This window comes from Myotis lucifugus, unplaced genomic scaffold (genome assembly GCF_000147115.1).
Source record: "Myotis lucifugus unplaced genomic scaffold, Myoluc2.0 scaffold_36, whole genome shotgun sequence".
NCBI lineage: Eukaryota > Metazoa > Chordata > Mammalia > Chiroptera > Vespertilionidae > Myotis > Myotis lucifugus.
The window spans coordinates 2,890,027-2,917,588 of NW_005871084.1; the positions used below are offsets into that span (position 1 = coordinate 2,890,027).

The 27,562-nt window shown below is 45.1% G+C and overlaps 1 protein-coding gene across 1 annotated transcript in view; it reads right to left on the reverse strand.

Annotated features, from left to right (window-relative positions):
• The window catches only part of ALPK2 (alpha kinase 2), a 102,863-nt gene that overhangs the window by 48,627 nt on the left and 26,674 nt on the right, over positions 1–27,562 (reverse strand). The window contains exon 4 of the mRNA XM_006087184.3: positions 9,967–11,425. Within this exon, the coding sequence (XP_006087246.1) occupies positions 9,967–11,425 (1,459 nt within the window). The remainder of the gene's footprint in view (positions 1–9,966; positions 11,426–27,562) is intronic.

Consider the following 27,562-nt stretch of genomic DNA (forward strand, 5'->3'; position numbering starts at 1 on the left):
ATTGTTTTTTTTTATGTAAAGATGTAGTAAGGAAGACGGTGTGAGGAAGGTAAATCTAGAATTTATTTACAAGTCTTGGGTAATTGTACTTTTTAATGAATTGCCTATTGAATTCCTTTGCCTATTGTTGATTAAGCTGTTTATCTTTTTGTACAACTTTTTTCTTTACCTACTCATTACAAGTTCTTTCTAAGTTTTTATTTGTCTTCAAATTCTATTGTCGGTGTCTTTTATGTGCTAGATTCTTACATTGTCTGATCTATCAATTTTCCCCCTTTATGCTTAAAAAGGCTTTTCTCCTCTTAAGATCCACATTTTATTCCACTTTATTTGACATATATTTTGTTAGCTGATGTGAAATTAGGGGTTCAAGGGACTTTAGTGCCTAGGAAACAGAGATCTTCATGTTTCACCCCTTCAGCTTGCACTAAGCAAAGAAGCCCAAAGAGGAGAAGAAATTACTTATTAAGACATACCGCTGTTTAATGGCAGAACCGGGACTAAATCAAGGATTCTTGGCCCCAGTTTGTTTTTCCTTTTTTAAAAAAATTAGTTTTTAATAATACTGGTAATAATCCAATAGTTTGCATCAAAAACATGATATCACTAAACACCCCTCTGAGTGCAAGATTCTTATTTCCCTCCCCAAAGTTAGTCACCATTATCATTTTGGTGTGGATTCTTCCAGACTTAAAAAAAACAACTATATATGTGTGTGTGTGGAGGGGGGGTGTATACACAAATAACATAAACTATTATGGGATGGGTTTGGGGCATGAATGGTATCATAGAGTACCATAGAGTATCATTCTGTAATATACCTTACTCACACTATACATAATGTTTCTTAATGGCTATCATTTAAACAGGCTACATTTTATTTAGCCATTTCCACATAAATGTTTCCTTAGACAAATAATTCTGCAGCACATATTATGGTACATGTCTCCTTAGGCCCGTAAACAAGATTCCTCAAGAGTAGATACTGAAAAATAAAACTACATAATGGGTAATGCTGTTTTTAATTTTAAGAGATAGCATCGTACTCTTGCTGGCAATCAATGTACCCATTTCTTCATAATCTCAACAACTTGATATTAGTCATCCTTGTTATACATCTTCCTATATGTTTTTTTAACCATTTGTATTCCCTCTTCTATGAACTTCACATTTATTTAATTTTACCTTTTTAAAATATATTTTTATTGATTTCAGAGAGGAAGGAAGAGGGAGAGATAGAAACATCAATGATGAGAGAGAATCATTGATTGGCTGCCACCTGCACGACCCCCACCTGGGCAGGTGCCCTTGACCGGAATCAAACCTGGGACCCTTCAGTCCGCAGGCCGACGCTCCATCCACCGAGCCAAACTGGCCAGGGCTAATTTGACCTTTTTAAAAATTCAGTTGTTAGGAGTATTTTTCTTATCTATTTGTTTTTTATATACTTTGGAAATTAATCTTTCTCTATTAGATATTCTACCAATTTCTCCTGGTGTGTCAATTTCATTTACATTTTAATAATGTGTATTTTTTGTTATATAGAAACTTTTAATTTTATGTAATCAAAATTATCCATTTTCTTCTTTGCTTTATTTTTTTTGTTGTTATTGTTGTTCTTTGGGTCCTAAGAAGAACTTACAGCTTTCAAGGTCATAAAAATAGTTTCCAATACTTTCTCCAGTAGCCTATAGTTTTGTTTTGCTTTTTAATATTTAACTCAGAGACCCCTCTGGAGTTTATTTGGGGTCCATTGTCAGGTACTGGTCTTGTTGTTTTTTCTCATATGGTTGACTGTGTCACCATTGAAAATTTTGTTCTCTAAAACTTGAGAGGCTATTTCTATCATAAGCCAATTTCCAATATATTCTTGGGTCTGATTCTGTACTCTCTACTCAGTTTGGGTTATCTACTTATCTATTTGGGGCTACTACCATACTGTTTTCATGACCATAGCTTTGTCTTTTGTACTGATAGATGGTTAGTTAGCTAGTCCCACGTTTTCTCTATCCCATTTCAGCAAAGCAAGTTCATTTTCAATCATAGCAAAAGGACCACTAAGTATGTCTATGGCACTCAGCTCCCACCCGAGGCAGGGATGAGACATTTGCTACAGGGACTACCACCCACCCTAGCAGCCAAGTGACCCTCCTCTCCAGCCTCTACTGCTGCCACCCAAATTCCTGTCACTGAACTGCTCCTCAAAATAAAACTCAGCTGGACATGACACACCTGTTTTGGATTAGTTACAATAAATCAGGATCTGTATTTATTTCAGTTGCCGGGCAGGTGAAGAACAAGCCACTAGGAAGCAGAGAAAAATCCAAATCATGAGGTTTTTTCCCTCTTTGGGCGAAGTGGTTATACTAGCCAAGCCCTAAACTTCCCGTTGTTTCCTAAACCCTGTGATCCTTTACAGGAATGCCTCAAGTTGTAGTTTCTCTCTAGGTCTCAGTCTTATTAAGCTGATGGTTTAAATTCTACTGCCCATGAGAATCACCTAGAGAGCTTATTAAAAGTGCAGCTTCAACACGTCTGAGGGAAATTTTAGAGATCTGTATTTTTAAACATGCACCTTAGTAGGTGATACAATGCAAATAAATCCAGGCCCTCACTTTTGATGCGTTGCCCTGAGGACTCAGCACCTGAGCAGAAGGAGGCCTTTGTGCTCCGTGAGATCTCTGTGCTACAACACATGTGCTGTAATGACTTAGCCCTCTGAGATGGGTGAATAGCGGGGTGGCCCTATGAGATGGGTGAATAGGGGGGTGGCCCTCTGAGATGGGTGAATATGGGGGTGGCCCTCTGAGATGGGTGAATATGGGGGTGGCCCTCTGAGATGTGGGAAATAGGGGGGGTGTCCCTATTAAATGGGTGGAATTAGAGGGGTGGCCCTATTAGATGGGTAAATAGGGGGGTGGCCCTATGAGATAGGTGAATAGGGGGGTGACCCCATGAGATAGATGAATAGGGGAATGGCCCTATGAGATGGGTGAACAGGGGAATGGCCCTATGAGATGGGTGAATAGGGGAATGGCCCTATGAGATGGGTGAACAGGGGAATGGCCCTATGACAGCGGTTCTCAACCTGTGGGTCGCGACCCCTTTGGGGGTCAAACGACCCTTTCACAGGGGTCACCTAAGACCATCAGAAAACACATATATAATTACATATTGTTTACAGTAGCAAAATTACAGTTATGAAGTAGCAACGAAAATAATTTTATGGTTGGGGGTCACCACAACATGAGGAACTATATTAAAGGGTCGCGGCATTAGGAAGGTTGAGAACCACTGCCCTATGAGATGGGTGAATAGGGGAATGGCCATATAAGATGGGTTAATAGGGGAATGGCCTTATGAGATGAGTTAATAGGGGAAAGACGTCAATATAACGCAGTTGCTGCATTGGTTTATATGAGATTTTCCTAGGCTAAGGGGCTCTGAATCCCTGGAGTAAATGATAGAATCTTGAGCAGGAAATGAAATAGCCTATAACTCAGCTTTTGCACTAGCAGCAGGGACCCTTTCAAGTCAATTTTAATACAATTGAAACCACATCCTGGCCCAGCGGTCCTCTCTCCTAAGAAGCACACTCCAGGCCTGTGTGATTGAGGGCAGGTGGCATCTCCCAGGCCCACCTTCACAGCAGCCCCGCTGGCTCCTGGAGATCCACTCTGCCTCAGCACCCGCCAGCTTGCTCTGTCTAAGGGTATTTAGCATTTCCACTCAATTATCTTGTGTATTTTTAACCACTGGCCAACACGAGCCACCGCCCTCGCTGGTCCAAGAGAGCTTCCTGGGTACCTTTTTGCTTTTGTCTCTGATATTAAACTGGCCTGTTCATGAAGTGACCTGTGAGAATGCTGTTTCCCAGGAGTCCTGATATTTTAAGTGTGTGATTTTGCAGAATGTGAGGTGTTTCAGAAATGCATATACTGCACTGAAGCAGGAACCCGTGTGTGTGGAGGATACCCATTGCTGTGCTTTGTTCCTTGGCTAAGACTGGGGGAAACCAGGGGGAAGGGGTCCCAAAATGCCTGAGAATGCTTTCACATGGTAACAACTTTAAGCTCTCTGCAGCCCTTGCGGGGGGCGGGGGGGGGCAGGGAGACCTGGAGCCCCCCCCCCCCCCCAGGGCGACCCCTGCATTCCTGGCCCACCCTAGAACCGCCTAAATCAGAACTTCTGACTTCTGGAGGTAGAAAGACCACAGGTGATTTTAAAGCACAACGAGGATTCTCCACCTTGGAGGTACAGAGAATCACCTGGGAGCATTTAAAACCCCCAATGCCCAAGCCATACCACGGACAGAATGGGAGCGGAACTTGGGCATCAGAATGTTTTAAGGTCCCAGGTGGTCCCACATGTAGCCAGGGTTGAGGCCACTGTTTGGGGCTTTTCTAATCTGGGAAAGATCTTATCTCTAGACCAGGGAGACTGGAACATCAGTGTGCATACGTGTCTCCTAGGAATCGGGTTAAAATGCAGATTCTGGGTCAGTGGGACTGAGGCAGGGCCTGGGATTCTGCATTTTGACAAACTGTCTGCAGACCACACTGAATAGTAAGGCTGTGAACTAATGATGTTCCCTTGATTATTTAACATGAACTGAGTACTGTTACTGCAGTGAACTAGGACATCCAATCATCTTGCAGGTCCAGGGCAATGACGGTATTGGCAGGAGTGGTGCATCAGGCTTTGTGATTAAAAACAAACAAATGGTTGGCCTACTCCCTGGGTCAGCCATGAGCGGTGCTGACAGGAGATGCGACTGCCAGGTGCTGAGAGATGAGCACTTATAAACTTCTGCCCTTCCCATCATCAGTAGAGAGCGGGCTTATCGGCCTCCTGGAGACAATTTTAACAGTTGTTATTTTGGTGGGGACACATTTTATTATGCAAATGAATCCAAAATTTCAGGTTGTGCTGGCCCAGATATAAAAACTATATTGCAAGAAGGTTGGATTGTCTGCTTATATTTTTCTAGGCTTAAAAGATTTTTTGCTGGAGACCTATGCACCCTGCCTGTCACTAGCTACCTGTCCATGCAAATTTTCAAGTTGCTGCATGCCCTGGTCTTGCTCTGTCTGCCTAGCTACTAGGCTGAACTTTGATTAAACTGAAGTTTCCTACCACAGTTATCACATGAACCTACACAGGTGATGTGTTTGCGTAGATTTAATACACAATACAAGTGCATCAATACAAGTAAAACTGGGGAAATCTGAATAAGATCAGTAGAAGCTGTAATTGTCAGAGCATCTACTGATCTTATTGGTTGTGATATTATCCTACAGCTTTGCACAATGCTACTAATCGGGGGAACCTGGGCAAAGTATACAGCGAGTGCTCTGTATTATTTCTTACAGCTGCATGAGCATGGACAATTATTTCATAAAAAATTTCAACCAAAAAGGGGTATAAAGCTACTTGTAGCCAGCCGTCAACATGTCTTCAATATGTGGAGAAAGAACATATGTATTAAGAAGGTAAATAGCCCTAGCCGGTTTGGCTCAGTGAATAGAGTGTCAGCCCGCAGATTGAAGGGTCCGGGGTTCAATTCCAGTCAAGGGCACGTACCACGGTTGCAGGCTCAATCCCCGGCCCTGGTCCGGGCATATTCGGGAAGCATTAAATTGATGTGTCTCTCTCACATTGATTTTTCTCTCTGTCTCCCCCCCTCCCTTCCACTTTCTCTAAAAACCAATGGAAAAACATCCTCAGGTGAGGATTAACAACAACAATAACAGAAAAGAAGGTAAATAAACAAAGTAAAGAGAATAATACTTACTAAATGTTAACTACATAATAGGGACTATGCTGAGCATTTTCTATGCAAGGCTTCAATCCTCACAACACTATGAAGTATTATTAGTAGTATTAGAATTAGTATTAGTATTAATATTAGTATTAGTGTTATTTCTGGTTTTGATGAGGAAACTGGGACTGAGAAAGCTTAAGTATTTTTTTTCCCCACAGTCACAGAGTCAAAAAGCAGCTGGGCAGGAACCAAACTCAGGTCTGAAGCCTGCTACACTATACAAAACAGGGGGCCAGGAATCTTTGTTTCTCTGGAGGGAGAAATCATAGGTAGGAATGAAGAAAGCATTTCAGGGGAGGTGCAACTTGAAGGACCCTGCAGGATCTTGGCCTTGAAGGACCAGAAGAGCTGAGCTAGCAACAAGCCACGCTAGGGCATTTCAGACAAGAAGATGGAAAACACACCATCTGAGAAAATGCTTCATTTTCCAGATAAGAAAACCAATGGGCATGCCTGTTTTGCCTCTCAGAAGTAGATGGAAGCAATATTCCGGAAGGTCTTGAATGCTAAGGCAATATGATAAGATCTTCCTGATAAGGCCAAGGTTGTATGTGAATCACCAAAATTCACAAGGGAACCCAAGTACAATATATAGATGCTCTAGCACAAACCAATCCATTCCCAGGACCAAACAATGGGAAGCAATTTCCTCTTGGAAAGTTGGTATGTGAAGGGAGCCACGGACTATACTTATGACAATGAAAGCCATGAAGTGGTTGAGACTGATCATCATAGAATCATCTTGACTATACCTGGAATTTAATCTAGTATCATGTAGCTACTTACTAATTTCTGAGTGCCTATTATGCGGTTAGCACTATTCCAAGGACTTAGGATATATTAGTGAACAAAAGGTAGTGACCAAACTCCCTGCCACCACAGAGCTCACCTTCTAGGCTTAGTGCTTATTTCTGATCAGAAAGACTCTTATCAGAACCTAAGAAGACATTTCCATACTGTCCACTTGAGACCCCATGACCCCAGAGAGAAATGCAAGACCCTCTGGGGTGAGGCTGGGCAGCTCCGCCAAAGGACAAGCACAGCACTTGGGATTTAGGAGTGAGGATGATCTTACCCCAGTGTGGCTACAGGGAAACTTAAGATGGGCAGCTTGTCAGGTCTTGCCTCTGAGTTGGATCAGAAAAGTGAGATCAAACCCAAGGTGAAGGATTGGCGGTGTACCCTTGAAGATGATTCAAGTTAACCTGGGGTACCCTCTCTGTTTTCCACTCCCAAACTGAGATTAACTTTGGCATCTTCCATAAAAGTAGAGAAACTGGGGGCTTTCCAATCCTAGCCTGGGGAAGTATTATTTCAAGACAAAGCAGAACAAGATGGCCTTGCATTGTAAAAGCAGGAAAGGAAGATAGGAAGTAAGTATACCTGGAGACCTAGGTGTGGGCAGGAGATAGTATTTTAGTCTACAAAATAGGCTTGTGTTTATAATGTAGAATTAGAGATATGGAATTTTTCCCAGATTGCTAAGAGCAACATACAGATGAAGAGAAAATACTAAAAGATAAGATGCTGGTCACTGTCTCTACAAAAGACACCTAAGGTAAGTGAATAAGGCAAGAGCCAAGAGTGGGCAAACTTACTAAATGTTACCCCCAACCAGGGATCTTTGATCATTGCAAATTTTTAGTTTCCCACAAGCCTCAAATGTCTGAGAATACTTATTTAAAATGTCCTTTGACTTGGTTATGAAAAGATTCATTAATCTTTTGGGGGGACAGTATTTTAAAGTTTGATTTCATTCCCATTGACACCCTCCCGTGCTTTTGTGTCACATTTACAAGAATATTTAGTCATTTGCTATAAACCTGGCTCTACTGCATATATGTGTTAGAAACACAGACATTTCCTGCAATTCTACAGTAACTTTTTGCACGGGTAAAAGAATCTGTATTCACTATGCCACTTTTCCTGTGGCAAAATGTTCTTGTTTTAGTCAAGGCGAAATACTTGCCAGAGATAAAGAAATCCTATTTCGATTTCCAAGTTGCACAGAACTGCCCTTGAATATGCAGCTTTCATTCACATTTCTGGTTGTCCCTTGAGTGAGAGCTCAGCTCTGCTACTGGGCACAGCGTAGTGAGAAAGGGCAAGCTTTCTCAGAAGTCATGTTCCTGGTTCTGAGATAATAGTCATGCCACAAAACACAGGGGGACCTTGGGCATATAGCTGGTGAGCTGGGTGTGCATCATGAATGTGTGAGTATGTACGTGTGAATGTGGGAGCAAAAGGCCCATAAGAACTTCAATAGATTCTGGCCAGGTAGCTCAGTTGGTTAGAGCATCATCCTGACCTGCCAAGATTGCAGGTTCGACCCCTGGTCCAGGCACATACAAGAATCAACCAATGAAGCATAAATGGGTGGACTAACAAATTGATGTTTCTCCCTCTCTCAAAGTCAAAAATAATAAAATAATTTTGTTTTTTAAAAAATAACTTTGATAGAGACAAGAATGTGCACAAGACAGACAACCCTGGCCCCAAAGATGGCCCATTGTGTTAGCTGCATTGCCAGTAAACAAGTGAGCAGACTGGTCAACACGAGTCTAGATCTCAGAATTTAGTTCAGGCACAAGCTGAGGATGACCAGGGGGGCTCCTTCCCTTAGCTCCTCTCAATTTTGGGCAATTGAGGAGCTAGAAATTGCCCCCCACAGTGAGGGTCTAAAACTAACAGTGTCAATAGCTCCCTCCTGTCCACTTCCTGGCTATTTCACATCTCCCCCCGAAACCTGTAATAATTAATTTGTCCAAAGAAAGGCTCAATATGGGTAAAAAACTGTATAAAAGCACTTTGCTGAGCCACAAAGAGCATTTTAGGAATAGAAAAGGAAATGCTATATTTATTGACATGCAAAAATTAATATTGTAACAATTTTGCATTGATATTTGGCCCAACCACTTTCATAAACTTATCTTGGGCATGAATCTGTGGTCATGGGCACGTGCTCAGCAAAGTGGTGGGTGTTAAACAACCAAATAGGATAAATCAGCTCTCGTGCAAAAAGTAAAGTAAAAATGGGGCTTTTGTATGTCAGTTTGCCCAGTGGAACAGAACAATTTGCTCAGTAAAAAAGCTGCCTCAGAGCTGGAGGTTTTTAGATTGCCTATCTTATGGCTGGACTGTTAGAAATCAATGTATTAAATTTTTACTTTTACACAGTGAGTTTAATAATTTGGAATGCATTTGAGAATATTTTATTTTATTTTATTTTATTTTATTTTATTTTTTGGAGTATGTCAAGTCTTCTATAAAAACAAGACTAGGCTCCTATATAAAGTTGGGGGAAGGGAGAACGCAAGATATAGTAAAAACAATTGGTAACTCTTCTTAGGTACTTATTTACTAAATGAAATCTTGGTCACAGTATAGCATTGACTCAAAGCCCATTGGAAGCCTTTAAAATTAAAGATATAATAAATCCATATATCAAGTACAACATCATCTGTGCATTAATTATCCCCATGAATTTAATTCCATCTCTTTAAAATATACCCCCAAATCAGTAGCAGGGGGAAATAAATATACTTCCTGGCAGTATTTTCTTAGACTCTTTTGTACTTTGTGGTCTAAGCAAAACAAAATAAAACACAATCCGATCCAAACATCCCACCAGCACAGCAAAAATCTGCATTGTCTACTCTGTCCAGCATCCCCGAGTGAATTCTTCAAGTCCTTCAGACACACCGAAATCTTTCATTTATACTATGAATTCTGATGAAAGCCAGCATTTACCATTTTCAAAGTGCCCCCTCCCAAATGACTAAAAAGAATGTTTTGTTTTTGTTTTTCTTTAAAGGCTACACCCAAAACATGTGTTTGAGAAACGTTCTGAATAGTGATATTGCTGATAAAACACATGCAGCAGACGAACTATCAGGTTTCTTTGTCCAGCTGTCCAGAATCCCATTAGTGCCTCTGACTTCTCTCTTCTTTTGCTATAATTAGGATGGCTTAGGGTTTATCTGGGCCTTTTTTCAAAACCAGATTTCCTTCCTAGCAGCAGCAGCTGTCATTCACAAGTGCCCTGCCGGGACTTGGACAGCAATCGGGAATGGGAAGTGAAGGGACACACACATACACACACACATCTTTACCTTGTGATTTTTTAAAAAGAGGAACCTTACCTGAGGATGATCGCTCTGGTCTGGAGCCCAGCTTGTTTCACAGAAGTCATTAACCTGCACCCCTTCGCCCTCCGAGTTCGGGCTCCCTTCCTGGGGGGGAGCGCCTGGTGGGGTCTGCAGCCTTTTTGCATCTTGCTCTGCTTGGAGTAGAAGAGCCCCTTCTGCATGGACCTGAGACTTCAGATCGGGAGCTTCCCCTGTGGCATGCGAACTCTCCTCTTTATCGCTCTGGGTTCCGGGGTGCTTAGCAGACTCCTGGGGAGGGAGGTGATTGAGGGCGCCTTCTGCTGTGCTGTCTTTCAGGCTGGGACTCCGCTTCTTGGGTTTTCCCTTCAGGCCTGGTCGCCGCGCCCGGGCAGGTTTCTCTGAGCTCCTCTTGCTCGGTAAATCCTTTTCCCCTACTTTGTCCTCGGGCACAGTCTCCAAACTCTGGTTCATCCCTGGCTTTTCTAACTCACCAGACAGGCGCTGCACCTCTCTCGGTGTCACTGCTTTATCCATGGTTAGCAGATTGTCGCCGGCGGGTTCCGCTCCTGCTCGGTGGCTGTCTCTGGTTTCGCCTTGAATTCCTGGATAATCATTTTCGGCAGAAGTGGTGGGTCGTTTATATCTCCCCTGCTCTGTCACCGTAGACGTCCCATCCTCGTGAGATCCCAGAGTCAGAGTCATCCCTGTGTGTGGGGCTGGGGGGCTGGGGGTGGAGGCTCGGAGACGCCTTACCCTCACTCCTTGGGATCGGGAGTGATCACCACAGAAGCCTGCGGAGGCCAACATCTGCCCAGTGTTATCTGACACCGGCGGCCCACAACCCATTTCACTGAAGAAAGGCTCGCACTCCCCCAGGCAATACTTGCTGATTTCCACCTCTTCGTCATCGCTTTCTAATAAAAAAATGCACTCGGTCCCCTCCAGGTGCCTTTGCCAAACTGCATTAGAGTAATCCGTCATAACGTCGGAACATTCCAGATACTCCAGGTCATCATCTGAAAACTCCTCGGTGTAGGTTAGGGTTATCTCTGGGCAAAGTTCGTAGTCGCTGTCAGAGTCTGTGCTGGAAACCTGTGGGCTGACCTGCTCGTCAACAGTGGCCCTGTCACCTGGGTAGATGGATGTGGCTGCCTCTGACAGCGATAGGCTGGCGCTAATGTACTTCTGTGCCTTGGGATTTTGATGGCTAGAGTGTAGGTCTTCATCATGGTTTAAGGCGCCATCCGTTAACTTTGATAATTTGGACTGCACTGTCCCGCGACGGTAGACATCCTCATCAATTCGACTTGTGCTTTTCTGCTCATGTGTTTGTGTCTCACGTTTCCAACCCGTATCCCCATCGTCTTGTGGGTTAGGGGTGAGTTGTGTGTTCTTCGACGCACACTCGACTTCAATGGAAGCAGAACAGCAGATCATTCCATAACTGTTTTTAGCAGAAATCTGGTAAGTAGCAGCGTCATTTTGGGTGCAGCTAGGATGAAGAGAACAGACAGGTCAGTTACCACGGGTGCACGTGCATGCCAGCATTTCTCCCGTTGTGGCACGCAGGATATAGACATGATTTTTACTGCACACTCAGGGACATCTGTGGTCTCCCTGGAAAAGGGTTTGTGGTCAGAGGCAGCTGGCTTCTGAGCTCCATCTGCCCCAGTTCTGCTAAGAACCCTGCAAAGCTCATCGTATTCCCTGAAGACTTCCCACAGCCTTACCCCAAATTGAAAAGGCTGAGAATTACTTAGATGAATGGGGAGATGCTGTATATTCTAGTCTCTTCTCTCCTTTTATTTTAAGCCATGCTTATGCTATGGGACTTTGTAAAAGCAATACTTTCTGGAGTGAGACATTATATATAAGTAACTGAAGTCTTCTACCTCATACAGTAGATCCATGTAAGCAATGACTCTTTAAGACCATGCTAAGAAGGCCTGCTTCTTACCAGGAGACTATAAAGATAACACCATAGTAGGACCGTGTGCATGCGGAATAATGCTATTTCTCTTTAATTAACCTGATTATTAGATCCAAACCACAGCCAGGGAGACTCTCTGGGTGGAAACCCCTGTCCATGTGCCACTTAACTTACGTAAACCAAGCCCAGTGTTCTGCTTTGGCCCAGCAGGGAGGGGACTGAGTCCTGGATCGTGCCAAGCTTGCTCCCCTTTATTGACTGGAGTCACGTGGAGCCTAGAGTCTGACATGCTTTGCTGACGTTTTCCGCTAGAATCCTCCTCCAGGCTCTGCAGTCCCAATAAAAACTTGTTTCACTTGCTTTATAATTTGCATTCTCATTAATCTTGTTTGACATCAGGGTAACTGTAACATTGCTGATCTCACTCTGTGTATTATCCAGCTAAGAAGTCAACCACATTCAGAAGGCAGGAGCTGGGAGCCTGGCTGGGCCTTAGAGGCGGTGCTTAGACCTTTACTGACTGATCTGTGTAAAATGTGCACAAACGTCTAACCCGGAAGGTCAGTGTTAGACACCCACAGCTATGGCCCATCGTCTTTCTTATCCTTCTTTCTCGTTGGAGGGGCCCCTTTGTCTCCCTGAGCTCACATGTGCTCATAAGCCCTCAAACGTTGGGTGCCAGCTCACAAAGTCCTCATTTTTGGAAATCACAGACTAATTCTACTTTTATTCACAGGTTGTTTTGTTGATAACCTGGTTCCCAAGTAGAAGCCACTCAGGGGTAGCTGGAATTGGCCACCCCTGATGCATAGCTAATATCTGACTTTGCTCGGGGAGACTGAAATTTAGGGCAACTTTCTGGGGAAAACAGTACCTGCTTCTGTCTATTTTATTAGGTTATTCTGAGGTTCAAAAGAGAAAATCAGCCCTGGCCCATGCTGCTCAGTGGTGAGAGCACCACCCATGCACCAAAGGGTCACAGGTTCGATTCCAGTCAAGGGCACATACTTGGGTTTCAGGTTCTATTCCCCAGCCCGGGTCAGAGCACATGCAGGAACCAATCAATATGTCTCTCTCACATTGGTGTTTCCCTCTCTCTCTCCCCCCACCTTCCACTCTCTAAAAATTGATGGGAAAAATATCCTCAGGTAACAATTAACCAAAAAGAGAGAGAAAATCAATGTGAAAGGGCTTTGCATAGCAGGAACTTTATGCAATATGTATTCTATAAGAATGTGGATAGAGTTATTAGCTAACCCAACTATGGTAATCATATTGCAATCTATATATATAAGCCTAATATGCTAAGTGTCCACCTGATCAGTGGACCATTCAGTCGACTGCTCCACCAGTCTCTATGACACACACTGACCACCAGGGGGCAGATGCTCTGACCTGTAGGTTAGCTTGCTGCTGGGTCTGGCCAATCGGGACTGGATGAGAGGAGCTGGACATGCCCTGGAGCCCTCCCGAGGTCCCTCCCTGGCCAACCAACCTGCCATGGTCCCTCCCCAGCCTCTAAAATATCTCTTCTAATTAATTTCCCTTCAATGTGCATGAATTCATGCACTGGGCGTCTAGTATAAATATATCAAATCAATATGTTGTACACCTTAAACTTACACAATGTTGTATGTTAAATATAACTCAATAAAAAAAGAAAAGGATGGGTAAGTGCTAAGACCAGGCTACTTCTGATTCTCAAGAAGTTTATGAAATAATCATCAGGGACTCTATTTAAAATTATTTTTTTAAAAATATATTTTTATTGATTTCAGAGAGGAAGGGAGAAGAATAGAAAGATAGAAACATCAATGATGAGAGAGAATCATCGATGGGCTGCCTCCTGCACGCCCCCCACTGGGGATCCAGCCCACAACCCAGGCATGTGCCCTTGGCCGGAATCAAACCTAGGACCCTTCAGTCCACAGGCCGACGCTCTATCCACTAAGCCAAACCAGCTAGGGCTATTTAAAATTCTTGAATCAGAATCTGTGGTTAAAAGACCTGAGAATCTGCTTTTAAAGAACTTTACACAGCCCAGCTGGTGTAGCTCAGTGGTTGAGCGTCGATCCAGGAACCAAGAGGTCACCAATTCAATTCCTGGTCAGGGCACATGCCTGTGTTATGGGCTCAATCCCCAGGAGGGGACCTTCAGGAGATGAAGTTTCTCTCTCATGGATGTTTCCATCTCTATCCTTCTCCCTTCCTCTCTCTCAAAATCAGTTTGAAAAAAAGATCTCAAAAAAAAATTTTTTTTAAAGATCTCAACACATTCTTCTACAAATCTCCTTGGCCCACCCTCAGAGATAGCCTTATCCTCATCATCATTAATTAGGTGTAGATCTCCTCAATTAAAGCTGAAGGAGGAATGGAGAGAACGTGACTTCTACTTGTTTCACATTGCCCACACCATTCCCTTCATGTCTCTTTTCAGTGAGTTCTTGGAGATTTGGCCTCAGTTAAGAGCTCATAAGGAGCATGAAACAGCACCATGGGCTTCTGGAAAATCCCAAGTAATTCTGATTTCCTGATTTATCCAGGCCATGATCCCTCTGCCAGAAAAACCATCTTCCCTGAAGGTACTACCATGACTTGCGTGGAAAAAAAGAGACAGAAGAGAAGAACATAAGGCCAAGAGGCACAATGGGCCAGGTAAGAAATCAGTAAAGGAAGGGAACAGAGATCGCTCTCAAGAATTAAGAAGGGGAAATAAAAGGAATTTTAGAGAAATAATTTGGTTAAATATATTTAACTTCTGAATGACTAAATGGATGGGAGAATGTTATGATTTAGTAATGAATGATTTTATGGAACATGTGTGTAGCTGATATAAGACTTACAAGTCATCCTAAGTATGGTAAGGAGGAAAGGGAACTGGATTAAGTGTAATTAACTTCTCACTGGTTAATGAATGCCTTTCTAAGAGTTACGGTTTGTGGTTGACGTGTCCTGGATAATGATCTCTAAGCACCTTAAAGAGGAGGGGGAGGAAGTCGGGCGGGGAACCAGCATTCCTTGGAAGCCTCCTCTCTGTTCTGCAGTGTGCTGGCTGCTCCCTGGCTGCAAAACGCAGGCTCAGGGAGCTGAGTAATTCCCCCAAATGGACAAAGCTAGTAAGCGGTGGCGCCAGCAGAGGAAACCGGAGCCTTCCGAGCCTGGAGCGTGGCGCTGTGTGTCCTGTTAGAAAACTAACATCAGAGAGGGGAAATGACAGTGTAGAGAGATTGTTTTTGCAAATATAGTGTTCCTGTCCCAAGTTTTTATCTTGATTGGTCAACTGACAAACTTGTGTCAAATTATGTCCTGGTGCCTGATATGTTAAGAGCCGAGGAAGAGTCAAGGAGATGCGTGAGGCATCATGTCCAGCCCTAAAACACTACGACTCCGCTGGGGGAGATAATATAGATTGTGGAGAGCGGCTACAGTGTTTGGACAGGTTCAAGCCTTGGACTAATGAGAGGGCACAGTCCTCTCATTGCCACGTGCAAGTCCCAGCTTGGAGGGCAGGGCCTTCCCAGCACAATTATAACCAACAGCTGTAGTTGTAAGCTTGAACCTATGGTCTGAACACGTGGCCCCACGTGTCTGAGTGATGTGGGCTTGATAGAGTTCAGGTGCATGTAATTGAGTAGGATTGAAACCCACAAGAATGTTGTAAACATCTTGACCACACCCTTTCTTTGCCTCGTGGAATCTGGCTATAAATTAAAAACACGGATTGTAATCCGTGGCGCTGTCTCTCCATCAGAGAGGGCAGCGTCCCACCCAGCCTCAGCTAATTCTCTTGTCTGTCTTTTCTCAATCCTTCACCACCCCGTCTCAGGGTCACTGAACCAGGCTGAGCTGGCGTGGCACATAAGGTGCCCTGGGGCTGAGTATGCCATGGCCGTGCCGGCTCGCCACAATGGATTTCTTAGAGAACCTTGCAGGTCGGTCCTGTGCTAAGTTGAGTGATATAAACTGGAAGAGCCAGGGAGTCCAAAGAAGAGACTTCAGAGGTAGCAGCTGAAATGGTGTGAACAGGGTTGGGGTTTAGAATCTGCATGATGCTGGCAGAGAGATGACAGGAATGCAGAACCATCCAGGAAGAAATTCCCTGAACAATTAAACGAGCTCCCTCCTTAGTGTCTTTCCTTTTGGCTGAAGGAAGCAGCAGCATTCCTCCAGCTCGCTGTGAAAGTCTGCTTGAATACTCTAGGTCAGTGGTCGGCAAACTGCGGCTCTCGAGCCACATGCGGCTCTTTGGCCCCTTGAGTGTGGCTCTTCCACAAAATACCACGTGCGGGTGCACACGTACAGTGCGATTGAAACTTCGTGGCCCATGCGCAGAAGTCGGTATTTTGTGGAAGAGCCATACTCAAGGGGCCAAAGAGCCGCATGTGGCTTGCGAGCTGCAGTTTGCCGACGATTGCAGAGTCTAGGTTCTTTCCAAAGTAATCACTTCCATATTAAAGGAAAAGAGCCCCCTGCGACCTTAAGTGGGCGGGGCTTCTGAACTTGAACCTCCTGGATTGGTCTAAACCACGGGTTCTCAAACATTTTGGCAGTAGGACCCTTTATATTCTCAAAAATCATTGAGGACTCCACAGAATATTTGTTTATAGGCATTATAGCTATCAATATTTCCCATATTAAAACTGAGAAAAATTGAAAACATTTATTTATTCACTTAAAAATAACAAAATTAGTTCTTGGCCGGTTTGGATAGAGCATCAGCCTGCAGACTAAAGGGTCTCAGGTTTGATTCTGATCAAGGGCACGTACTTCTGATGAAGGATGCAAATATTCCAAATGTCTAGTTAGGTGAATAATACAAATATTAATTTATTACAATGATGCAGTCAATTCTGTGTTAAGTTGCATGATAGAAGCAGAAGGGTGAGGACATCAGCAAGATGGCAGAGTAAGGACTTCTGGAATTATTCTCCTCCGTAAAAGCAACAAGAACACTGTCTGAGTCGACTTTTTCAAAACTCTGAAAATTGCCCTGCTGGCGTGGCTCAGTGTTTGAGCATTGACCTGTGAACATCAGGAGGTTGCGGTTCGATTCCCGGTCAGGGTACATGCCCAGGTTGCAGGCTCAATCCCCAGTGTGGGGCATGCAGGAGGCAGCCAATCAATGATTCTCTCTCATCATTGATGTTTCTATCTCTCTCTCTTCCTCTCCCTTCCTCTCTGGAATCAATAAAAACATATATTTTCAAAAAGCTCTGAAAAATTAACCACAGGTAATCTGAGGAGCATTTATTCAAGAAGGGGCAGAATAGGGTTGGAGCAATTCCAAAGCCCCATCACCCTCTTAGCAACTTTTAGATATTCAATAGAGTATTGTAACAGTCACCATGCTGTACACTACATCCCCAAACTGATTTACTTTATAACTGGTGATCATTTCACAACATATATGAATATCAAATAATTATGTTGTACACCTGAAACTATTAAAATGTTACATGTCAATTATATCTAAAATTTTTAAAAATCCAAGCTTTCAAACTATCATTGCAGTTCCTTCTTTAAATGATGGTCTTTCAGTTTTTTAACATATTCTTCTGTCTCTCCTCTCTTTCTGGGACTCTCATTATGCATATATTGTAAGCTTAAAAGCCTCTGAGACTCTATCCATTTTTCTCCATTTTTTTTCTTCCTGTTTCTAAGACTGGATAATCTTGATTGATCATCTTCAAGTTTACTGATCCTTTATTGTCTGCTCAAATGTTTGCCAAACACCCAAGGCTGAATAACCATTGTTTGTCCATTGTTCTTTCAAGTAAAAATTGCACTCCATGGAAAAAAGTGGCTAGTTCAGCTTGCAACTCAAACAACCATACAGGTGGTTTTCCTCAAGATGACCATCATCTCAAGGAAATCCAGCACACTTCCCATTTCATTACACTGGGTATTAAAAGGCTCTAACTGAATTGTAACAATTTGATAAAATCAGCTATTTTTACTGATGCATCTAGGACATTATTAAGTGAAGTTTTGGGGTTTTGATTTGTTTTTAACTGTAACTGTTAAAGAACTGTATTATAACTAGCATAGTTTGGGACCACAAACTATATATAGCATTAGATTCATGCTAAGACACCAGCAGTTTTACCATCAGTGTACATGTCAACACAGGTAAAAAGGAGAATGATGTTTTAGTACTTTTGAGATAAGTGGATCCTCTGAAAGGGCTTTAGGGATCCCCTTGGTGTCCAAGGACCACACTTTGAGAACCACTGATTAAAGCTATTCACCAGGGGAAGATGTAAAATTCTCTTGGCATTCTCTCACAGCATAACCCCTGGCACAGAAGTGATGCTGGACTATGGAAGATGGGCACTAGCAGGGAGGGCTGAGTATTTTGCTCAGACAGTCATTTATGTGCTCTCTTAGACAGATGACTTAATCTCGTTGGGCTTTAATTTCAGGATTTAGAAATAAAAAGACCTATATCTGGGTTCCACCCTCCAGAGATTCTGATTTGATGCTCAATATATGAGCTTATGTGACTTAATTGTGGGCAGGAGGAGGCTGGTTTCATCAATGCTGAGGGTGAAGGGGGGAGGGGAGCACTGATCCTAGAAGTCCCTCAGGATCCTGCGCACTTAGGATGCTTTTGTGCCGTGGGAACAAGGGTTATAAATGTGGGTGAGAATGAAGAACACAGGGGAAATATCCACAGGACTAATAACCCTATAGAATAGGAATAGGAAGACAAGGAGTTGGGGAACAGAATGTAACAAGTACAAAAAGAAGGTAAGGAATCATTTATTGCCTCTAACTACCAGAGCAATAGACCTATCAAAATGGATAGACTTCTAAATCTCTACAATTCAATCATCATCATCATCATCATTATAGTACCCTACAGTATTGCGTTTTTACATGCGTTATTTCATCCATTTATTTATTTCAATTACTAGAGGCCTGGTACACAAAATTCATGCAAGGGGCTCAGCCCTCGCAGCCCTGGCTTTGTTGGGAAGGTCATCCAGATGGTCATTCTGCTGTCCAGTCTAATTAGCATATTAGTTCTTTATTATATAGGATCATTATCATCATCATTATAGTACCCTAACGGTGTTGTGTTTTCAGATGCATTATTTCATCCATCTATTTATTCACAATTCCACTGGCATCCTATCTAATAAAAGACAAAAGGGTAATTAACTGTACCTCCGCTACGCTTCCCATTGGCTAATCAGCAGGATATGCAAATTAACTGCCAACAAAGATGGCGGCCAGCAGCCATGCAGCTGAAGCGAGCAGGAGGTTTGCTTGCTCCAGTGATGGAGGAGGCCAAGGTTCCCCGCCTGCCGCGGCCCGGCTCTGAGCCCAAAAAGCAACAGTGTTTCAATTATAGAAGCTAAACAAACCCCAGATACCTGCTTTCAGCCGGCCGCGGCCTCAGAGCTGGGAACACCAGTGACAGCAACAATGTTTCAATTATAGAAGGTAAATAAATCCCAGAATAAAAAAAAAGAAAAAAAGGAGAGGCTGGGAGCTTCAGTCGCCGACCAGCCTGAAAACGGCCCTCAGCCCCTCACCCAGACTGGCCAGGCACCCCAGTGGGGACCCCCACCCCAAAGGGGGTGTGGCCAGCCTGAAAACAGCCATCAGCCCCTCATCCAGGCTGGCCAGGCACCCTAGTGGGGACCCCCACCCTGAAGGGGGTGTGACCAGCTGCAAACAGCCATCAGCCCCTCACCCAGGCTGGCCAGGCACCCAAGCGGGACCCCCACCCTGATCCGGGACACCCTTCAGGGCAAACCAGCCAGCCCCCACCCGTGCACCAGACCTCTATCCTATATAGTAAAAGGGTAATATGCAAACTGACCCTAACAGCAGAAAGACTGGGAATGACTGGTCACTATGACACACACTGACCACCAGGGGGCAGACGCTCAATGCAGGAGCTGCCCCCTGGTGGTCAGTGTGCTCCCACAGGGGGGGCTCTGCTCAGCCACAAGCCAGGCTGATGGCTGCCAGTACAGCGGTGGGGGGCGGGGGAGCCTGTCCTGCCTCCTCAGCAGCGCTAAGGATGTCTGACTGCAGCTTAGGTCTGCTCCCTGCTGGCAAGTGGACATCCCCCGAGGGCTGCCGGGCTGCCAGAGGGATGTCTGATTGCCATCTTAGGCCCAATCCCCCGGGGAGCAGGCCTAAGCCAGCAGGTGGTCATCCCCCGAGGGGTCCCAGACTGCGAGAGGGCACAGGCCGGGCTGAGGGACCCCCCCAACCCCAATGCACAAATTTTTGTGCACCGGGCCTCTAGTAAGTAAAATAAAATTGGTTACTCCTACGTGAATTGAAAGGTGGATCCCCCAGCTCACATTTCTGTTCTTCCTTTTGTCTCCTGAAGGCCATTTCTCTACCCCTCAGAAAACTCTCCCAACAATATTAAAATTGCTGAAACTCAACCTGCAATGTGACCAGACTCTCCGAAAATGGAGTTCATAGGAGAGGAAGCTGAAACTATTGGCTAGAGGTAAGACTTGGAATCATCTCTGGATTTCAGATAGTATTCAATTTTATTATGTATTCCACTTCCCAGTGGGAGAAAGCAATATCTGGAGAGGGAATGTCTGCAGTCTTCATCCATGCAGCCAGGAATGCAGGGATGAGGAGGACTCTGGAGTTCCCCCCCATCCTCCCCACCCCCATGTGGCTGTGAATTTTCTGAGCCTGGCAGCAGGGAGAGGGGAGAGGGCTTGGCTCAATAGATGCTTATGTGATGACATCCATGTCCTTGCTGCAGCCATAGCACCAAGTGAAGGTCAATCTCTTCTTACACTAAGTTTCTGTATTTTATTATTTGCCCAACTGCTATCAACTTTATTAATTGAATTGTTCAGAATAACTAAAAGAATAAGAAAGGCTTAGGTTTTTTCAGGCCCCAACGCTTTGTTGGGTACAGAGATGGAAGATTTCTAATGCTAGAAACATAGAATTTCTTGATCACATTGTCTACAAACAGCTAGATACATTTCAAAACTGGTAAGAAGATTCCTTGTACATTTATCAATGTATTCAATTGGTTAATCAATAAAACAGATTTATTGACCCACACATCTGAAGAGCTGAGAAGGTCTCTGAGCTGTGCCACTCCTGGGCCTGTCTGCCTCTCACCCTCTCTGTGCCCTTCCCTGGACCCTTCCCTGTTCTGCTCTGTATCAGGGGCTGGCCCCTTCATGCCAGGTCCCCATGGCTCCCAGGACCACTGGCTTCCTGCTGCATTTGACCAAAGAGATGCAGGCATGGGAGGGTGGAAGAAGGGGAAGCCAGCCTCAGGTGGCATTCTAATAGGCTCCGCCTCTACAGTAGCTTGAGGTCCCACAGGACAGGCCCTCCAGGGTTCTAGCTTCTGCCCCATGACCTGTGACCCAGAACTAGTAGTCTTGCTGTGCCCTTGATCCCTGCAGCCCAGGAGGTGGTATCCCTATGATGCTAATCTCGGGGTGATCTCACTGCCCCCCACCCGTTTGGTTCAGTCACCTGTCTAACCCTGCATTCAATGCTTGAAAAGGGCTTTTGTCTTTCTGGTGAAGACCCTGACTGATAGGGAAAGGATTTATTTTACAGAGGTTGGAACCGAGGCCCCAAGAAGATATGACTGTCTTCAATACAGGGCGGTACGTGCTCAGTGTTGGTAAAATCAGACCCGTATCGGAGATTCAGAGGATGGAATGCCAGGTGTGAGGGAAGGTTTCCTGGGACTGGAGAAGCTGAAGCCGTCCTAGGAAATCCGCAGTGGGATTTGGGCAGGAAAGATGGCATGTGTTGGGGTTGGAGCTGGGGCTGCTCATTCCCAGCAGAAGCAATAGCCTGGCACTCACAGGAAATGATAGACCACTCTTTTTTGGGACCTGGGGGAGTGGTGAGCTGAAAGATAGGCCAACTTCATGATTTACTGTCTACACCAGACACTAGAGAGTGAGAAGAGATGCAATTAATTCTTACACCAAGATCACAGGCCAGAACTGTGGCCACGCCAGGAAAACTGAGGCTGGTCACCCACCAGGAGGTGGGCAGGGCTCAGATGGTGGAAAATTTTCCTCCCCAGAGTTGGGGGGTTGAACCTCAGGCTCCAGCCACCGGGAAGCAGGTCAGAGCAGCCATGGAGGGAGGAATGGAAATCCTCCTGTGAGATGCCGGCCACATGTGCACAGTGTACGGGGCAGCTGACATGGCCTGTGGCCACTGGTTGAGCAGGAATACCCCATTCTCCCGCACATCCTGTGGGACCTACAGCTCACTGTGTGGGGCTTGGGAAGGGAGACAAGAAATTGGTGGTGTAAGATCTGGTTCTTTCCCTAGGGGGACTGCTGATTTGGCCATTGAATTCCAAAAGGCACATTTGAGGCAGTGAGCGCTTCTCTGGCAAGCAGGGGAGGTTAAGGTGGCCTGGACCTTCCCGGAATGAAGCCAGGCGCTTGGAACTTGAGCCCAGCAGGGAAGGATTAAACTCTGGCCGGGTGGGGAGAAGGGGAGGCCATCCAGGGCTGATGTACCAGAGCTGGAACCAGCAGGTCATGTGTGAGGAACAGTCAAGAAATGAGCTGGCATCTGGAATCACAGAAGGTAGAGCTGGTAGGTGAGGGCCTGGAGGACAGGCGCTCTGGGCTGCAAGGCACAGAGTTCTGCTCAGGAGCTTGGCAAGTGAGCCAACGACAGGAGACAGTCTACTTTTCTTCTTGACCCAAGTGCAATTCTGAGAAGCTCAGAGAGGCAGATTTCAAAGCCAGTGTTGCCTAATGGTTAAGGGACAGAGGTAGCAGCAAGCTAATGTGGGTTCACATGCTGCCCATCCACTGTGTGACACGGGGCAACCTATTAAACAGCTCGGGACAAGAACTGTACCTACACCAGAGGTGATATGAGGATTAGGGAAGTCAATTCCTATAAAGTGCTTAAAGCAGGGCCTGGCACGAAATCAGTAGTTCTCAGCCCTGTCTGAGCGTTAGACTCACTGATGTGCTTTTAAAAATTGCCAGAGGGTTTTCAGGGCAGTGGAACTGCTTTGTGTGGGACTACATGGTGGACCCATGTCATGATACATTGGTCCAAACCCATAGATGGACAACACCAAGAGTGAACCTGGTGTAAACCATGGACTGTGGGTGATCCTGATGTGTCTATGGAGGTTCCCCCGTGTAACCATGTCCCAGTCTGGTGGGGGATGTTGATAGTGGGAGAGTTTGTGGGTGTTGGGGGGAAGATGGGGGTTGTACGGAAACTGTACTTTCTGCTCAATTTTGTTGAGAACCTAAAACTGTTCTAAAAAATAAAGTCTATTTTAAAAAGGGAAAAATACCAGTGCCAGGGCCCTACTCAAAAAAAGCAATTAAGCAGCATGTTGGGGTGAAGGGCTTCGCCAGGGGTATTTTCTAATGGGCAGCCAGAGCTTGAAGCTCTGAGCTAAATGAATGTCAGCTCCTGTGTGCAGCGAAGGAGGTAGGCACTGGGGACATGATGCTAGAGGAGAGATCTTTGCCTGGGCATACATGGGAAGTGGTTTCCTGATTCTATTTTGGTACAAAAGCCCAGAGCTTTTGACAGCTTTTTGAGCCTCTGGGCGCAATGCAGGCTGACCAGACATTTTTTTTAAAAAGAAATGAGCAAATTGACTTCAGAAAGGAAAAAAATTCTTTGGCATTACTACCATCAGGCTTAGTTCAACAGACAGACAACTGACCCCTCTTATCAAAAGAAAACTCAAGGGTAGCTGGAAACAGTTGCCACCCACACACCCTCCTCTCAATAGGCCACCAAGCTAGCAGAGTGTCCCAGAACGTCCAGGAACATTGTAACAGTGGAAAAGCTCCTGGATTAAATTGTAAATTATCTGTGACAGACATGGCATCTGGAAAGTGCGACAGAGAACAATGTACCAATAGACACTGGCCCAGAGGACCCAGTGCTCTCTTGTGAAAGCAAGTTTGCTTAGAAATCTGAAGGACTGATACTGCTAATTCATCAAACACCCAGCATGCCCCAAACCAAATCAAACCAAACCAGATTTTCCTATTTAAACCTGTTTCTTCTCTCAAAAAATCCTAGGAGAAGAGCTTCTCATGCATTAATGTGCTCAAGAATCACTTGGGATCTCATTAAAACCGAGAATCTGATTGGCTAGGTCAGACTGGGGGTGGAGGGTCTGGCATTCTAACAAGGGATGCTGCTGATCTACATCAACTTCCAATGGTGAGACAGCGTTGCTTCCAGATCTTTGACTCCAAGGGTCTCTGAAGAGGGAAAGACCCGTTGTTAAATTCTCAGAAAAACATCAGCTGTCACTTGACTTGCTGCTCATTCTGAGCCTGACACACTCACCCCGCATGCAGCTCTGCAGGTACTTGAGTTGGCTTTGCTTTTTTTTAAAAAAAACAAATGCCTGGACCAGGCAGGAGGAATGCACAAAACCAGACCCAAGGTCTTCTCTCTCCAAAGTCATCTGGGAGATGGGTCCAGGAAAAGCCTGTCACAATTGAATGCTTCTCTCTGCCTGCTGCTCTGTCCTCAGCCTTGTGCTGGCTGTGTCCCTCTGTGTCATCTTCACCGGGCCACCTCATTCTGCCTCTGCCCAGCTCCCATCTCCTGGTGCCCCCTGGGTGAGCGGGCACAGTCACTAGCAATGTGACTGGAAAGCAGGGAGCCAGCCCAGTGACTGGGAGGAGCAGCCCCACGTTGGGGGGAAGCTGTTCAGGGCTGGCAAGGAGGAAGAGTCCCCTGTGCTGGAGCAGCCGCCCAGGGAGTGGGAATGACAAGGACAGAAGGGGAGGGCATAGTGACTAGAAGCTCACACTCCCTAGAACTCAGTGGGTGACCCTGTGGCCTTCTCCGATAGCTCCTGTGAGGGGCTATTTAACATTTCCTGACTTCACAATCCCCTCCAACGGGGTAGCCTCTGAAGTGCCACTAGCTGACCACTGCCATTCAGATCATGTCCCCAGGCTCAGAGGGCTGCCCATGGAACGACTCTGCAGGAAAAAGTTGTCTGTGGCCCTCTTAGGGTCCCTGCTGGGTCTGAAAAGTAAACTGACAAGGACAGATTAGCAAGAGAAAAGCTGACACATTTTATTGACTTTGTCCATGTGCATGGGAGCCTTCACAAGAGAACGAAGACCCAAAGAAGTGGCAAGAGCAGGTAGCTTTTATTTTTATACCTTTTAGACAAAGAAACAATCATTGTGTAGAGAACTGACAATAGGGTTTGGGCTGGAGGAAGTAAATGGTGAAGATGTAACTAGGAAGATAAGGATTGGTTTAACAAAGTTTGTGTGTACGGATTTTTTGTCCCAAATTCCTCGTCTCTGGTGAAAATAATGTCTTCCCTCCCTGGGAGATTCATGGCCCGTTTCAGGGAAGAAAGGCCAAGGTGGGGAGGGCAAAGTGAGCTGCCTGCTTCGGCTATTTTTAAAGAATCTTCAACCAATGGTATTTAATATGCCAAGGTGCCATATTTTGGGGTAGCATGGCCTGAACCCTATCAGCCTTTCCCCTCCCCGCAGGGCAAGACTCAGTGAAGGAAGTAATGAAAGCACTGAATGCTGTATAATTAATTCTTCCCACAAATCTCTAGTGAATGCCTGCTGAGAGACAGGCCCTGAGCTGGGCGCTGGACGCACAACAGGGAACAGATCAGACAAGTCTCTGCTTCGATGGAACTTACATTCCAGTTGGGGGAGACTCACAATAAACAACAATAAATACATATCATGACTGGGAACAAGCCAAGTGTCCATCAACGGGTGAATGGAGTAACAAATTCTTGGCAGGTCCAAACGATGAAACACTGAAACACTGCTCAACAACACTACTACAACAAACAACACGCATGATTCTTGAGATAATTAAGTGGTGTGAAAGAAGCCAGCTACAAAGCAGCACATTCTCTTTGGTTGCATTTATATAAAAGTCTAGAAAAGACTAGAAAAATCTAGAAACTAGTCTCCAGGGACCAAAAGCAAAGTGGCTATTGTGTGAGAATGGTGGGCAGACAAGGGTAGGAAAGCAAATTGCAAAGGGGCATTGAGGGTAATATTTATTTCTCTATCTTGACGGTGGTGATGGCTTCATGGGTGTGTGCATGTGTCAAAGCTTAACCAAACTGAGCACTTTAAATGTGTACAGTTCGTTGTATGTCAATTATTCCTACATGGAGCTGTTAAATATGTGCATATACACACATACACACACAATTGTCATGTGCTATGTGAAAAATATAGCAAGATAAGGAGGGAAGGACATGCTGGGGGCAGGTGGGGCTATCTTAGATGGCTGGTCAAAAAGGGTTCAGTTATCAGGTGATTTTGAGCAGAAACCTGAAGGAAGTAAGAGAACGAGCTATGGACTATCTGGAGCAGCAATTGTCAACCTTTCGGACCTCACGGACCATCAGTGGTCCGCGGACCACCGGTTGGCAACCGCTGATCTAGAGAAAGAACATTCCAGGTAGCAGGAAGGGCATGGGCAAAGGCGCTGTGGCAGCACACTACTAGGCCTGATTACTAGTAAGACCTTTGAGCTCTGTAATGGCTCAGAGCTGAGCTAATGATTCAAGATCTGTTCTAAATAATTGCCCCAAGCTTCAGGTACAGTCTTGCATCTGTCCTGCCTACCAGGTAGAGTCCAGGTCTTTGGCCTGAGCCTGGCTTCTCAGCACCTATAAAAGGAGTGGTCACACTAACCCAGCTCTGGAATCCACACGAAGATTCTCATTCAAGAATTTGAAGATCTATTTGTCCCTATCTTCTCTGAAATGGACAGGCAGCCTGATTCCACTTTCAAACTCTTATGACCAAGAGTGACTGTATCTAACAAAACACAGAAGACCTCTGTAAAAAGAGTTGACATTTACTTAGCATTTGCTGAGTGCCAGGCTCTGTTCAAAAACCTTCTGTGTATTTAATCTTCGCCCAAACCTGCCAAATAGATACTATTATTATTCCAAGTTTATAGATATAGAACAGAGGCTGATAGAGGATAAAAAAACATGCCTGAATAAGAAGTAGGGCCAAGACTTGAACCCAGGCAGTATGACTCTAAAGCCAGCCCTCTTAACTATCCACATATAACCCCACAGAGAGCTGCAACATCTCTGATTCTTAACCAATGGGGCTCTCTGAACACCTTCCATATTTGAGGCAATCCTATGGACTGAATTGTGTTCACCTAAAATTTGTATGTTAAAGCCATAACCCCCAATGTGATGGTATCTGGAAATGGGGACTTTGAGAAGAAATGGGTTTAGGTGAAGCCATGAGGGTGGGGTGTTCATAATGGGATTAGTGGCCTTTTATAAAAAGAGATACCAGAACTGGCTGGCTCGGTCTCACCCTGTCTCCCTCCCTCCTTCCCTTCCTCCCTCTCCCTCTGCCATGTGAGGATACAGCAAGAAGACAGTTGTCTGCAAGCCTGGAAGAGGGCTCTTACTAGAACCCCACTATGCTGGTACCCTGATCTCAGACTTCCAGCCTCAAGAACTATAGAAAATAGAGGTCTGTTCTTTAAGCCCTCAAGTCTGTGGTATTTGTGAGCTGACTAATACAGGCAGGTCAGGGGTTGAGCCCATTCTTGGGTTCATCTGGGGCTCAGGTGTGGTCTGCAGGAGGTCTGGGCTGGATCCACAGTGTTGGCCTTCCCCACCCATGTATGGGATTGATATCTCAGGAGCTGGGGGGTTGAAGGTGCTAAGACTGGGCTCAA